The following is a 15,607-nucleotide window of genomic DNA, read 5'->3' as shown; positions in this document are numbered from 1 at the left end:
CTGATGATTTTTTTAAACACCTTCCTCATTTTACTTTTATTATGAGCTTCACGTGCTCTGGGTCCCCAGTGAAGACCACACTCTGTACAAAGTGTTCTCTTTACAGACTACAATAACCTCTAATAGCTACACTTGCTAGAAGGTATTTCTAGTTAACGTAAACTGTTGGACCTCACTGGTAACTGCTTTTATGATACTATTTCTGATCACAGTGACATCTTTTCTCTGCACTAAGAGGCATATTCTCTTCTGGAAACATTTGTAACTTTATCAAGTTCCATTTTTCACCTCTTTCTCCAGCTACAAGAGATGCAGAGACCAATCAGCAGCTATGCCCAAATTAATGAAAAAAAAGTTACAAAGTACAAGGCATCGCGTTTGATTCCTATCAAGTCTACATGCACCACAGGGGTCCCTGACTTTGAAGAGCTACTGCAATACACGTGAAGCCCGTAACTTCAAGCCAACTCTGTGCTGAACTCCAGTTTCTCACTTCTTCAGCACACACGCACAAGTTTGACACCTATGCGTCAAACAGAGAGAAAAACATCCACGCTTTTAGATCACACTGTCTCCCTTACGCCTCCAGAATCTCCTCTCCCACCTGTTTCACCCAGAGGAAAGATCTTTCATTTCATGAGGGGAGGAAAAAAAGGAGATTTAACAGTCGTCTCCCACCACCTGGAGCGAAACGCTGCTGAGGAAGCCAGCTCACACTCCTCTCAGCTCTGGCTGGAGCTCTCTCGACCCTCCGAGACGCTGGAGGTCCACTCCCCGAAGCCAGGCAAGCTACTCCTGGGGAGCCAGGTCGGAAACCGTACCCTCTCGGTCCCGACGCACCCGCTGTCACTGCCCTCAACGAGAATGGGAGGCCGGACCGGCTCCGGTCCCGGCCCCTCCCCGGCCCCGGTACCCACCGGCGGCGAAGTGGAGCGGCGTGGACTTGCGGCCCGCCATGTCCTTGGCGTTCACGTTGCCCGTGTCCACCAGGCGCTTCACGCGCGTGACGTCCCCATTGCGGCAGGCCTCCAGCAGCTCGCGGAAGGCCCCGCTCGCCGCGCCCGGGCCCGCCGCCTCGGGACTCTCTGCCGCCGGGCTCGACGCGACCGACGACGACGCAGACGAGGAAGAGGACGAGGAGGAACTGCTCGAACTGCTGCCCGAGCCCGCCGGCGGGCCCGGGGCGGCGGCGCCCGCACCCTCCGAGCACTCGGGGGCCGGAGGCCGCTCCGCGTCGGGGGGAGCCTCGCCTTCGGGGCCGGCCAGGCTATGGCGCTGCGCGGTGGGGGCGAGGTCGGCCGGTGCCAGGCTGGGGCTGCGCGGCGGCGAGGCAGCGGCCGGTGGCGAGGCCGGCCCGGGCGGCGGCGGCGGGTGATGGTGGTGATGGTGCTGGGAGCGACGCGGCGGCGCCGCCATTTTCGCCCTCCTCCGCCCCCCCGCCACCCCCTTTCCGGCCTCCGTCACTGCGGCAACGGCGGCAACCCCCGCCCACACTTCCGCCCTTACCCGGCCAATCCCAACGCTCGGCGCCCGGACGTGACGCCCACGTCGTGGCGGCCGGGAGGAACGGGGCGGGGCGGGGCGGGCGGGGGCGCGGCCTCACCGGGACCCGCCCCGCGGCGAGGCAGCGGCTCGCAGCTGTCCCCTGGAGGCCGCCGGGAGAGGTGCCCGCCGGCGCTGGGCGGGGCGGGGCGGAGGGGCGGGGCCCCGGGCAGTGCCGGCCCTCCCCGAGAAGCAACCCTCCGCCGCGGCAGCCGGAGTCCGCCGCGCCCGGCGGGGAGGGGTGAAGGCGGAAGCGAAGGGCGGTGAGGCGGGCAGTGGCTGTCCGTGCTGAGGGTGAGAAGAAGAAACCCGAGGATGTCAGGGACCGACAAGGGCCCGGTGAGGGCCTCTGTGGAAGGAGCAGATCTGAGCGGCACGGGAACAGGCAGAAGCATTCCAGTCAGGATTTTTGGTTTGGATTTGGAAAGCGGCAGGATAATGAGACCAAAGTGCTTCTGGTGCCTAGGCAGGATATAAACACCGATTATGGATAAAGTCCTAAAGCCCCAATAACCGTCACCAAGAGATCTCCGGTTCACTTACCTTAACTTTAACCTGTCAGCCGAGGGAGATTCCGTTGGCAGGAAGAATCAACAGCAACGATTCCTGGATAATTCCCAGTACACCTGGTACTGGGGCTCCCAGTGCTGGTGGGACAGCAGCGAGACAGGCCAGAGAATGGGGAGAGCGATGAGGAATTCCAGGAGAAGGAAAGGGAATGTGGCTGACACCAGCCAGCCTCATCCTGGCAAACAGATCTGCTTCAGTTGTTCAGTTGGGAAGGGGCTTTGGGAGGCATTTGCGTAGCACTGCATGATGTGCTGAAGAATCATAGAATCATAGAATGGTTAGGGTTGGAAGGGACCTTAAAGATCATCTAGTTCCAACCCCCCTGCCATGGGCAGAGAAACCCTCCACTACACCAGGTTGCCCAAAGCCTCATCTAACCTGGCCTTGAACACTTCCAGGGATGGGGCATCCACAACTTCTCTGGGCAACCTGTTAAGAAGCGCTGACCAGGTGTAATGCTGGGGCACAGAGCATCAGAAAGCAGGAATGTGGGAGAAATTGGGATCTAGTCTAGTACTACCAAGTGCCTCTTGGCCAGTGGTGAGGAGGCAGCCGTGAAATCGATCTCCTGGTGCAGTAAATGAAGATCCACTTAAATGTGCCCAGCTCAGCTCTTGTTCCTGCCATGACTTTGAAGCCATGGGCCTTGACCAGGCACCGAGAGCTCAGCAAGACTTCCCGGACACCCAAATCTAGATGGCTGCTGCTCTGCAGCCTTCTTTCCATTCAAAACTCCCCAAAGGGCTTTGCAAGCCAATTACCACATCCCCTTTATCAGGCCTAAGTGTCTCTTTGCAAGACATTTGAGAGAGGCCATGGCGTCAGCATGTACTCGTTCAGCTCACCGCTCGCTTCCCTTAGCCTGTGTTTCACCAGCTGGTTGCTTTCATGGCGTCAGTGGCAAAGAAATCACATTCCTTTACACCTCTCTGTATTTCCCATAAACTGAGGTTATGGACAGTATCACTTTTATGAAATGTATCAGTACACAAGCACTTTTTCTACTTCCTGAAAGATTTTGAAATACACAAGTAATATTTTTTAAGATTTGGGATTCATGGTGGCCTTAAAACTTCATTGTTGGTTGTAGGATTGAGTAAGAAATGCTACGCTCTGGGTCAGTCTTTCCTGAGAGCTCTGCAGAGAAGGACTTGGGGGTACTGGTGGATGAAAAGCTGGGCATGAACGAGGAATGTTCACTTACAGTCCAGAAAGCCAGTCATGTCCTGGGCTCCATCAAAAGAAGCGTGGCCAGCAGGTTGAAGGAGGTGATTCTCCTCTTCTGCTCTGGTGAGACCCACCTGAAATACTGCATGCATCTCTGGGGTCTTCAGCATAGGAAAGACATGGACCTGGAGCGAGTCCAGAGGAGGGCCATGAAGATGATCCGAGGGCTGGAGCACCTCTCCTGTGAAGACAGGCTGAAAGAGTTGGGGTTGTTCAGCTGGAGAAGAGAAGGCTCCAGGGAGATCTTATTGAGGCCTTTCAATATATGAAGAGGTCTTATAAGAAAGATGGAGAGAGACTTTTCATCAGTGCCTGTAGTGACAGGACAAGGGACAATGGTTTTAAACTGAAATAGGGTAAGTTTAGATTGGACATAAGGAAGAAATTTTGTACTGTGAGAGTGGTGAGACAATGGAATAGGTTGTTCAGAGAGGTTGTGGATGCCTCTTCATCAGAAGTGTTCAAGGTCAGACTGGATGGGGCTTTGAGCAACCTGGTCTAGTTGAAGATGTCCTTGCTCATGGCAGGGAGATTGGACTGGCTGATCTTTAAACGTCCCTTCCAACCCAAAACTTTCTCTGCTTCTTTAGAGGCTGTGGCTGGGAAGGAACAAGTAAAAGGATTGGGATTCACAATATGAGACCTGCTCATGGCAAAGTGGGGCCTGGCCCTGGCTTTCTCAAGGTGTGATGCCAAGCTGTTCTGCAGGTGAACCTCTTCTTCAGATCTCCACCTCCGGGTGAAGGTCCCTATCCCATTATAGCCCCCAATTTCCCCAAGCCTCTGCCTTCCTGTCCCATATGTACAACAGCTCTGCTCCCTTCCAGAGAGATGAGGCAAGCAGCAGTGCTGTCCACCCCAGATCTTCTCTTTTCCCTGTCGAAAGCATGTCCAGGACTCCTTCAAGTGCTTCTATCACTATTTATATATGGCTTGGCATGCCTTGGGGTAAATTCGTATCATTGCTGCAGAAACGGTGGGCAAACGGTGTGGGGAATTCAGTTCTGGGCAATATTTCCTCATCCTTACAGGATTTCTACTTAAGGTTGAGGAGGAACATAGGGTGGATCTTTGAAAGCACTCAGTCAACCCATTGCTTGTTCCTTGGCCAGCCACCAAACCTTTGGAAAAATGGCTTCTTCAATTGCTGCTGAAGTGAGAACCTGGGGTTTTTACCATCTGGCTGCGTGTCTGGTGGTGGGAAGGAGAAGCACTCTCCCAGGAGGATGCCAGCTTTGCTTGCTGCTGGCGCCAGAGCCCGTGAGCTTCGCAGTGGCCCACAGTGCTCCCCGCATGCACTTGCCTCAGCAGCTTGATGCTTCTGTTGAGCTCATTTAGGTTCACAAGTGGCTGATTATATTTGCACCTCTTGTCCTGCAAAGCCTGGAGTCAGGCTCTGAAATACTGTTGATAACTCAGTGTCCTTTACCTGACGCAAGAGGGAGGTGCTTTAGATAGAAACCTTATTAATGATGCAGCTGCAGGGCTCAGTAAAGTGGAGGCACCTCAGACTTCAGCTGAATAATTAAATTCCATCAATAGGACTTTCCAGGGCCACTATTTAAAATTAATAACTCCAAATGCAATTCTGGCATGTAATGGAATGATGGGATTAATTTCATTTTCTTTTTTTTTTTAAAAAAAACAAAATGCTTTATAGCATTGCTGGCAATTTTACAGCCACCTGCCTCTTGGCCTCAGCTGTTGACAGCTAGGAGAGGGGCTTGGGGTGGTTTCTGAATATTTTTAAGCTCCAAAACCAGCATCTAGCATTCTGGTGCTCATGTTTAATGGACTTCTAGTATGCTGACGAGTAAATCAAGAGGAAGTGAGGAAGTCCTGCTTGGAGACACACGTCTCCTCTGCCTAAGCAGAGATCATCTAGATCTGTAGCAAAAGCTAAATTTTCTGAGAAACAAAATCTTCCCTTTCCCCAGAAAGTATCTCACTCACAACTGGCAGCTTTAACCATGGTGAATGTGTCGAAGCGGCTAGAAGACATCATCCTTGGCTGTTCGAAGTTACTCACAGATTTGCACACCTGTGCAGGTACAGTAGGATAAAATGTAAGGTTCAAGGGAAAGCACCAGAGCTTTCCTCCTTGGACAACCTCCGAGCAGTGCTGTGGACGTCTTTGTGCCAGCATGCTGCTCATCATGTTTTTTCTGGCTTAGCTTCATTCACCACCTACAAGAGCTCACTGAAGTTTGACTAGTGCTGCATGACTTTTCTCCTCCTCTTCATCACCTTGGGGAGGCATTCAGCTCCTGCTGCTTTGCGTATTTTGTGATAGGGGTTTTGACGGGCAAAACTTTCCCTGTGTGGGCCAGCTCCTCCCCAGCTGTCTTTGCATGCTGTCAGAAAGATGTGTTTAATACAAGTCATGACCTCTAGTAGCAGGCAAACAGAGATAAACGCTCCTCTCCCTGGTATTTTTCAGCTGGCTGAGTCAAGCATCTGCTCCAAGTGTCCCTGGTGGAGGGATTTGTCCAGTTTTCCCGTGGGAGGCAAGAGGACAGTGTTGAGGGGCAGCCTTTCGGGTTACACTTGCTGCAGATCATAGAGTGACTGGGAGCCTGCTGTGGCTTCAGAAAGGATCTGCAGAGTCCCTGGGCGTCATGGGGTGGGTGACCCCCAGTAACCATGCTGCTTTCTCTGTCTTTACCTGCACAAGGCACAGGGAGAAAGAAAATTAGCTGCAAATTGATGCCGGAGTCTATATTCCCTGCAGAGATCTTTTCTTTCTAGAAACATCATCTTGATTTAAAAACATGATTTTGACAGCGACAGGCTGAGTGGCTTTGCGTGTAGAGAGTTGGAAATGAAACCATCGACCTAGTATCACAAGAGCAATTGGGCAAAAGAATGGGAGAACAGAATTACTCTTTCCCCAGGAGGAATTGAATGTGCTACCTTTGAAGTGGGGAAGGAGAGTGCTCCTTTTGGCATGCAGAGAATGGCTACTTCCCAAGCGATCTTCAGGAAAAGCAAAGACACAAAAACTGGGTTAGCCCAAATAAAAAAATGTACTGACCCAATGCAGGGATGCTCTGGAAATAAACAACTGCAAGCCTGGGAACTAGCTCTCGGTGGGCACAATTTAGCAAGAGATCATGAAGTATCTCTGCTTCCCAGGGTCAGGATCTGACGCCAGCTGCACAGGAAAGATGGGGAGAGTTTTATCCTCAGGTTTAGTCCCTCTCAGCAGAGCCTTCTGGATCATGAGTATCCCTGTATCCCTGTATACCTGTTGCCCCCGAGCCTGAGTGGTGGCCCTGAAGCCAAACGATAGGCCCAGATCCCAGGACTTCCTCTGCTGGCTTTGGGCAGCTCCTGAACCCTCCTTGGAGCTGTGTCTTGCCTTCGCACAACCATGCTTTCTCCCAGGCCCATGGACTTTCCTCCCTGTCCTTTGCATCCTTTATGTGGCTTTACCAGTCAATGCTGCAATTTTTTCCCTACCCAGGGGCAACCTTGTGCTCAGAAAGACAGAAGAACCTTCTGTCTGAAGAAGACCTTCACCAGAAGCCTGGCGAAGGTTTGTTAGGACTTGGAGGGCCTGAAAAGATGATTTTGCCCCTGCTTGTCTGTTTCTGATGGGGAAGACGGCAACTGAACCTGAGCCTTTGTGATCTGTAGTTTTAGTAATTAGTAAATTTAGTAATTTAGTGCAGTGACTAGGGCTCTGCACTGTGTCGGTTCAGCTCTCTCCTTTCCAAGTGGAAGTGCAGTTAGATGTGCAGAGCCATCCAAGGGAGAAGGCATCGTTCTTGTGAGGGCTTTCCACAATTTAAAAAAGAGAGTAAAGGCCATGAAACTCGTTGTCCTGTGGCCCAGTTTTAATTTCAAATGCTCTTCTTTCTCTTCATGTCTCTGAAGTAATAGCTTACGGCATGCTTTAATGGGGCTACAACAAGACCAGGTGAAGAGAAGCAACTGCTCTCAAGCCCCTAAAGCCCGCTGGAGTATTCAGTGCTGTAAAGACAGTGACATTTTAAAACCTCTGAACTTTTGGGCATGGTGCATCACTGGCATTTGTAAGGATAAGGTGACACAGCTCCGGAGATCTGAGTGTCCACAGCCTCGGCCGGTGTGCCTCGCGGCCCTGCTATAAACTGGCCTTGTTTCCCCTCTGTAGCAGTGGTGGAAATTTCCAGGCGTATTTCCCTGAGCCCTTAGGAGCAAAGCTTGGCTGAGGATCCCGAAGAACGCAGCGTTCAGGATCTGGCCAGATGTACGCAGCAAAGGAAACAAAGCACGGCAGGAAGGTGGCAGAGTTGCTCTGACTAACCAGAGGGTCACAGGCTTTCGGAACCTCCAGCACGGAAACACACTTCGTTACGGGGCAGGAAGGTTAATCTCCGTGTCTTGCAGGGCTGGATGAAAAAAACAGCCTCTGCCTGGTGCAGGAATGACGCGGAAGATCAGCAACACAACGGCTTTTGCTGTTATTTCACGGGGTAAGCGGTGCCCCATGAGCCGAGCGGCTCGTAAACCTCGCAGCAAGCCCCGGGGCAGGGTGAGACCGGGGCAGGCGGCGGCTGCTGTCACATACCAGGGTCCCGGTGAAGCGCCGGCACCGCTACCGCTGCCCGCACCACCACCTCCCAGCGCCGGGCGGGCTCGCCCCACCGGGTGGGAAGCTCAGACCGGAGGCACGGAGCCTTCCTCCTCAGGAGGAGCGGTCGGTGCCCGGCGGGCGGGGGTTTCCAGGCAGGCTGGGGCGGACTGTACCGGCGCCGGCTGACCCTGCGGCAGGAGCCGGCCATCCCCGGCGCGGGGGCGGTGCCGCGCTGGTGGAGCGGGGCGGGACGTGCCCGCGTCCCGCCTCCGGCGGGGCGGTAGCGGCGGCGGCTACGTGCGCGGGGCGGTGCGGTGCGGCTGGCAGTGCCCGCGCGGAGCCACGGGGAGCCCCGAGCTCGCCGTGGCGGTGGTGGCGGCGACGGCGACGCGCAGCGCGGCCGCGCCCATGGCGAGCAGCAGCGGCGGTGGCGGCGGCAGGTAGGGCGGGGCGGGGCGGGGGCCCGCTCCCCCGGCCATGGCGCAGACGGAGCCCCCGAAGGCGGTGCGGCTGTGGCGCGACGCCGCCCTGCGCGCACGGAAGCTGCGGGGCGGCCCCGGCGAGCCCGAGCCCGACCCGGAGCCGGACGCGGGGCCGCCGGGGGGGCCGCCGCCGCCCACCGCCGCCGCGACTCGCCCCCCGCCCCCGGCGGCGGCCCTGGGGGAGCTGGAGGCGCTGAACCTGAGCGGGCGGGGGCTGGAGGAGCTGCCCGAGGAGGTGGGCGCCGCCCTGAGCGGGCTGCGGGTGCTCAGCCTGCGGCGCAACCGGCTGAGCCGCCTGCCCGCCGCCGCGCTGCGCCACCTGGGCCGCCTGGCCGAGCTCGACCTCAGCCACAACCGGCTGCGGGGCCTGGGGGACGGCGGGGCGCTGGCGGGGCTGCGCGGCCTGCGCAAGCTCAGCCTCAGCCACAACGAGCTGGGCGCCGAGGGCCCGGGGCTGCCGCCCCGCCTCGCCGAGCTGGGCGGCCTCGAGGAGCTCGACCTCAGCTTCAACCGCCTGCGCCGCCTGCCCGAGGGCCTGGGCCGCCTGCCGCATCTCCGCGCCCTCGACGTGGACCACAACCTGCTGCCCTCCTTCCCCGCCCCGCTGCTGGAGCTGGCCGCCCTGGAGGAGCTCGACTGCTCCGGCAACCGCCACCTCGGGGCCCTGCCCGAGGGCATCGCAGCCCTCCGCCGCCTCAAGATCCTCTGGCTGAGCGGCACCGGGCTGGCGGCCCTGCCCGAGGGCCTCTGCCAGCTGAGCGCCCTCGAGAGCCTCATGCTGGACAGCAACCGGCTGCGGGCCCTGCCCGCCGGCTTCGGCAGCCTGCAGCGCCTCAAGATGCTGAACCTCTCCTCCAACCAGCTGGGGGAGTTCCCCGCTGCCATCTTGGCGCTGCCCAGCCTGGAGGAGCTCTACCTGAGCCGCAACCAGCTCACCCTGCTGCCCCCTCGCCTCTGCCAGCTCCGCCAGCTCCGCACCCTCTGGCTGGACAACAACCGCATCCGCTATCTGCCTGACTCCATCGTGCTTCTCCACAGCCTGGAGGAGCTAGTCCTGCAAGGCAACCAGATTGCCATCCTGCCCGAGGGCTTCGGGCAGCTTTCCCGCGTCACCCTGTGGAAGATCAAAGACAACCCCCTCATCCAGCCCCCCTACGAGGTGTGCATGAAAGGCATCCCCTACATTGCAGCCTACCAGCAGGAGCTGGCCCACTCCCAGCCTGCCCTCAAACCCCGCCTTAAGCTGGTCCTCATGGGCCTAAAGGATGCGGGAAAGACCCTGCTGAGACGATGCCTCATGGAGGAGGAAGGGCAGAGGGAGGACACGGGAAGTCTGGAGGCAGGGAGCGCCCAGCCCAGAGGGTGCCCTGGGCAGCAGCAGGATGTTGGGAGAATTCCAGTTGGGTGTTGCCCCTTCTCGGAGCCTCAGGATGCTTCCTCAGCACGGGTACCTGCCATGCAGCAGCTGGAACGTCTCCCCACTGCACAGCAGGACATCCCTCCTCACATGCCCTCTCACCGAGTGAAAGGGGAAATGCCGTGCTCTGCACCTTCACTGCCACCGAATGCCCCCCAGGTACCCTCAGGACTGGGACTGTTGGGAGACAGCAAGGGCATTGAGGTGATGGACTGGACAGCGGATGCAGAGAGGGGCCTGACATTCATTGTGTACGAGCTGGCAGGGGACCCAAGCTATGACGTGATCCAGTCTTTCTTCCTCTCTCCCGGAGCCCTGTACGTGCTGGTGGTGAATTTGAGTGCCTACGTCCCTCAGCACTTCTACCCCTCTGTGGGCTATTTCTTGCACTGGCTCGGTTCCAAGGTGCCCCATGCCGTGGTGTGCATGGTGGGAACCCATGCTGACCTCTGCGCGGAGCGGGAGTTGGAAGAGAAGTGCCTGGACATCCATCACCAGATCGCTCAGCAAGAGAAGAGGGATGCAGAGGGACTCCAGAGCTTGGTCCAGCAGGTGGATGAGGCTCTGGGACAGGACTTTGACCTGCGCTGCTCCAGCCCGCACGCTGCCTTTTATGGGGTCTCGGACAAGAACTTGCGGCGAAAGAAAGCCCAGTTTCAGTACCTTCTCAACCACCGCCCACAGATCCTCTCTCCAGTGCTGCCTTTCAGCTGCCGGGACCATTGCCAGGTGCGTCGCCTGCGGGACAAGCTCCTCTCCGTGGCTGAGCACCGGGATATCTTCCCAAACCTGCACCGGGTGTTGCCCAAGTCCTGGCAAGTGCTGGAGGAGCTGCACTTCCAGCCACAAGCTCAGCAGCTGTGGCTTAGCTGGTGGGACTCTGCCCGGTTGGGCTTGCAGGCGGGCCTGACAGAGGATCGGCTCCAGAGTGCCCTGTCCTACTTGCATGAGAGTGGGAAGCTGCTCTACTTTGAGGAGCACCTCACCTTGCGGGAGTATGTGTTCCACAACCTGCCGCGGCTCATTGACATCCTCAACGTCTTCTGCCAGCGGGATGCCACCGTGCTGCTCCAGAAACTGCTCAGCGACACCCACATTGACGAACTGAGGGCCACTCAGCTCCACCATTACGTGGAGGGCTTCTTGCTGCACGGCCTCCTGCCTGCTCACGTTATCCGTCTCCTTCTTAAGCCCCACGTCCAGAGCCGCGAGGATCTGCAGCTCATCCTGGAGCTGCTGGAGAAGATGGGGCTCTGTTACTGTGTCAACAAACCCAAATGCAAGCCCCTAAACGGGGCGGCCGCTTGGTACAAGTTTCCCTGTTACGTGAAAAACGAGGTGCCCCATGCGGAGGCGTGGATCAACGGCGCCAATCTGAGCGGACAGTCCTTCGTGGTCGAGCAGCTGCAGATTGAATATAGCTTTCCATTCATTTTCCCACCCGGCTTGTTTGCACGCTACAGTGTCCAGATTAACAGCCACGTGGTTCAGCGGTCAGATGGCAAATACCAGATCTATGCCTACCGGGGAAAGGTGCCCGTGGTGGTGAGTTACCGGCCTGCCAGGGGAGCTCTGCAGCCAGACACTCTGTCTATTGCTAGTCATGCATCCCTACCAAATATCTGGACGGCTTGGCAAGCCATTACCCCTTTAGTGGAAGAACTGAATGTCCTGCTTCAGGAATGGCCGGGCCTGTACTATACGGTGCACGTCCTCTGTTCAAAGTGCCTTAAAAGAGGGTCACCCAACCCACACACTTTCCCAGGTAAGGCGCAGCCCAGCTTGCCTCTCATCTCTTCTGGGGCTTTGCCCCTTCTGGAAGGGAGATTTACAGTGTTAATCTTAGCTCTGTCTCTCTTATTTTATTTTTTCTCTTTTTTTTTTTCCCTCTCCTCTGCTCTAACTCCTTTCCCTGGCGATTTGAGTCATGAGAGAAAATATTAGGGTAGCTCCAAGGAGACAGTCTTAAAATAACCTTATTCTGAGATGAGGGGGGGTGTTACATCCCTCTTAGTCCATGCATTTTCTCTCTGCCTTCTGGGTTTTGGCCCCGAGCATTGCCAGTGCCGTTGTTGAAAAGGCCCTGACCTGTCCTTTTCCTTGTTTTGATTCCTTTGAATGGCACTGCATTTTTTCTCCCAATTCCCTTTACCCTGCAGCTCCCCCTTCCTTGGGGCTATTTAATGTAAACAATGATAGAGATGCTCGAAAGACCGCAGGTGTCCTGTCTCCCCCTCTCCCACCCCCAATATCTGGCCTGTGCTGTAGCCTGTCTGAATGCAGGAAAGCTCCTGCTGGTAGACAATGGGTGTGTTGGTCTTCATAGCCCTGCACAAAAAGCACTTTCTCATGTGGGAGCCTGTCTCTAGCAGGAAGCGTTACTCCCTGAAGAGAGAGGGTTACTACATCTTCTTTGTTTAAGTGTCTCACCTAGAAGTGATTCCCAGACTGTGCCTTTTGAAGCTATTCTTGAGAGCAATTATTTTCCTTCCTCTCTCCCCCTTCATCTAATGAAACAAAGCATAATCTCTCTCCTCTGGAGCGTGACTAGTCATGGTGCTTTTTACAGCTGTCGCCTCTAAAGTCGTGATTTTATCGGTGGTGTTTTCCAGTAGCATCTGTTTTACTTTGTGTGTGTGCAGGTACTGCCTCCTAACCTGCGTCCTCCCTCCTCTGCTGGGTTTGCTCTGGGGCTTGGCAGCGGAGAGGGGACACAGGAAAGGTGCTTTGGTGTGTAAATCTGCGTGAAATCAAAATACACTCTGGACTCTAAGCAGCTCTCTAGAAATGTGCATTTTTTACGCACACCCCCCCCCCATGTTGAAAGTATGTTGGAACATTCTTTATTTACAGGTAGCCTGAAATTGTGGAGGAACTGGTGTATTATTTGAGTTAAAGCAAGCAGTGGTGCTGAATTGGTTCATAAGCAAATGTGAATAATAGGTGTCTTTTGGGGGGTTGTTTGGTGGTTGTGTTTTTTTTCTTTCTTTTTATTTCTCTGGACCTTGAAAATTAAGGAGATGCTGTTTCCTCTTCGTCCTGCATCCTGGCTCGGTTGATTATACCTCCCTGTAACTGTGCTAGCTTATGTAAGAGCTGTTGGACTGGGGAGGGTGAGTTCCAGCATGTGGGTACCACTCAGCGTCTTGCTGCTGACAGGGTGTTTGTGGCGATGTGATCTGCTTTCCAAAAAAGTCTCTGAAAACTGAAAAAACACAGAACCCCGCCAAAAAAAAACAAAACCAGCAAACCGACAACAACAACAAAAAACCCCACCAAAATTAGCAAAGACAGCAAGCTGTATGTGCAGGTATGATAAGTGGCTATTGGAGGTTTAGCTTGCGAAAAATTCAGATCTGCAGTCACATATCTCCTTTTTTCTTTTTTTGTGAATGTTTTGTGGCTTATCCTTTTTTTTTTTTTTTTCCCTGGTGAGTAGATGATGCTTTAAGAGGAGCCAAACTGGCTGCCAGCGATTGGCATCTTTGTTGACCTGTGACAGTCGTAGCAGGTTCGAAATCATAAGGAGGTCATTGAAATTGAAGGGCCTTTTCCATTGGGTTTGGCAGTGCCATGTATGTTTCCTTAAAGGTGGGAAAGGATTGCTCTCACCCAGGAGCCAGGCCAGATGTGCTGGGACAGGGAGGCACAGGTAAGCTGTGCATCGTTAGGCACGGGAGGAGCAGAGGCTCATGTGCCAGGCCTCCAAACACCACCTGGGTGATGCTGCCTGCGGAAAAGGAGTTGCCGCGTCTCCGATGCTCTCCTGAGGAGAAGCCAGGCCTTGCTGCCAGGGGCACAGGGCTTAGCGTCCCAAGCAGCCCTGCCTTGGGGCAGGAGGTGACTGTCTTAACACAAATACTATGTGAGTTAAGCTGGGGAGGAGTATGTTGAGAAGACAAGTGTGTTGCAAAGGCAGGGCTGATGTGAGGGAGTGCTGAAGAGTGACTAAAGGCTGCAATTTATCGAGAAACCTGCTTGTCTTCTTGGATGACGCTTAAATGTAGCCAAGCTATAACCTGGATTGTATGAAAAATGTGAACTGTGATTTGGCTTGGGGAGGTGCCTATGTCTGCATTTAATTTAAAATATTAATCATAGAATGGTTTGGGTTGGAAGGGACCTTAAAAACCATCTAGTTCTAACCCCCTTGCCATGCCTTCCACTAGATCAGGTTGTTCAAAGCCTCATCCAGCCTGGCCTTCAACACCTCCAGGGATGGGGTGTCCACCACTTCTCTGGGCAACCTGTTCCAGTGTTTCACCACCCTCATTGTAAAAAATGTCTTCCTTAGATCTAATCGAAATCTGCCCTCTTTGAGTTAAAGCCATTGCCTCTTGTCCTGTCACTACACGCCCTTGTAAAAAGTCCCTCTCTAGCTTTCTTGTACTTTAGGTACTAGAAGGCTGCTATAAGATCTCCCCAGAACCTTCTCTTCTCCAGGCTGAACAGCCCCAACTCTCTCAGCCTGTCTTCATAGCAGAGGTGCTCCAGCCCTCGGATCATCTTCGTGGCCCTCCTCTGGACCCACTTCAACAGCTCCAAGTCATTCTTGTGTTGGGGACTCCAGAGCTGAACACAGTATTCCAGGTGGGGTCTCACGAGAGCTGAGTAGAGGGGCAGAATCACCTCCCTCGACCTGCTGGCCACGCTTCTTTTGATGCAGCCCAGGATACGGTTGGCTTTCTGGGCTGCAAGTGCACATTGCTGGCTCATATTGAGCTTCTCATCAACCAGTTCTTTGCTGCGTGTCTGCTTTGTGAATAAAAGACTGTTTAGGAGCCCCTAAATAGCAACCTTGAAGCTGAGGCTTTTTTTTCTCCTGATTTTGTTCATCAGGAGGTGTGCGTGTTTGAAGTCGTGCTGCCAAGCTTACTTTCATGCAAGTGATTCGTGATTGGTGTCATTTTTGACAGAGTGTAGGAGAGAGATGGGTCTAGTGTTATGAAAATGTGTAACAAGGGAGATGTCTTATGTTTCTTTCCAAGCTCTTCCAGTGGAAATCCTTGGCAATTACAACACTGCTAATTCTTAAATAGGGCTGTGGTCTTTTTAGGACTGCACTGAAGAACTGCTTTGCAGCCTGTTGACCTTAATAAGGGAAATTCTTTTGTGGAGACACTGCCAAATTTGTGCTCAAAAATGGAAGTGCAGTCTGGCTGTGTGTCTGGTTGTGCAATCTGCGTCGTCATTCATGAAACTGATGGTGCATTCTTTGGTCATCCAAAATTTTCATTGGAATCCTCTTCAAAGAGGGGACTTGGTTGCTCATGAGTTGAGGATTAATCCTTGATTTTCCTCCCCTTCCCTCTCAGTCCTGCACCCTCTGTAACTTCCATTGATAATATACACAGAAATTTTCTAAGAACAAGCTAGTGTGCGTAGAAATGGTTAATAAGAATTAAGATTCTGGATTCAGTCTTCTGAGGGTGTATTGCAAACAAATAGTGAATAAAAGTGATATAAAAATGTCTTGATAGGGTCCTTTTAAGGAAGTTGTGTTTGAAACAGCTTTGTAGCTGGGCAAAATAGTAACTGAGCTGGTGTCTGAGCTGGAATCTCGGTGTGATTCGAGGCTGCAGTCATCCACTCAGCTGATAAGTGGTGCATTGGATTTTTATTCTTCTGCTTTTATTTATGTGTAGTGCAAAAGTAAAAGCATCTCTGCCAGACTAAGAAAGGCCTATCCCTGCTTGGAGTGACCAACAGGAACGTTTCACTACTTCAAGACGATGAGACCTCAATTGGGTTGTCACAGGTGTTGTGAAATGCTGTGATTTTGTACGTGGTGTTCTTTCAGCCTCTGGA

General features: G+C 54.0%; 2 protein-coding genes across 3 annotated transcripts in view; one reads left to right on the top strand and one right to left on the bottom strand.

Moving 5' to 3' along the window:
* Positions 1-1,416, bottom strand: part of TNKS (tankyrase) — a 151,865-nt gene extending 150,449 nt beyond the window's left edge. For both annotated transcript variants that reach the window (XM_086612603.1, XM_086612604.1), the window contains exon 1: positions 918-1,416. In XM_086612603.1, the coding sequence (XP_086468729.1) occupies positions 918-1,416 (499 nt within the window). The remainder of the gene's footprint in view (positions 1-917) is intronic.
* Positions 1,417-8,377: 6,961 nt separating this feature from the next.
* Positions 8,378-15,607, top strand: part of MFHAS1 (multifunctional ROCO family signaling regulator 1) — a 30,215-nt gene continuing 22,985 nt past the window's right edge. Inside the window, exon 1 of the mRNA XM_086611633.1 lies at positions 8,378-11,564. Within this exon, the coding sequence (XP_086467759.1) occupies positions 8,378-11,564 (3,187 nt within the window). The remainder of the gene's footprint in view (positions 11,565-15,607) is intronic.

This window comes from Tauraco erythrolophus, chromosome 5 (assembly GCF_009769465.1).
Source record: "Tauraco erythrolophus isolate bTauEry1 chromosome 5, bTauEry1.pri, whole genome shotgun sequence".
NCBI classification, from domain to species: domain Eukaryota; kingdom Metazoa; phylum Chordata; class Aves; order Musophagiformes; family Musophagidae; genus Tauraco; species Tauraco erythrolophus.
Note: the sequence above shows the minus strand (reverse complement) of the source record. Positions and strands in the feature narration are given on the sequence as shown.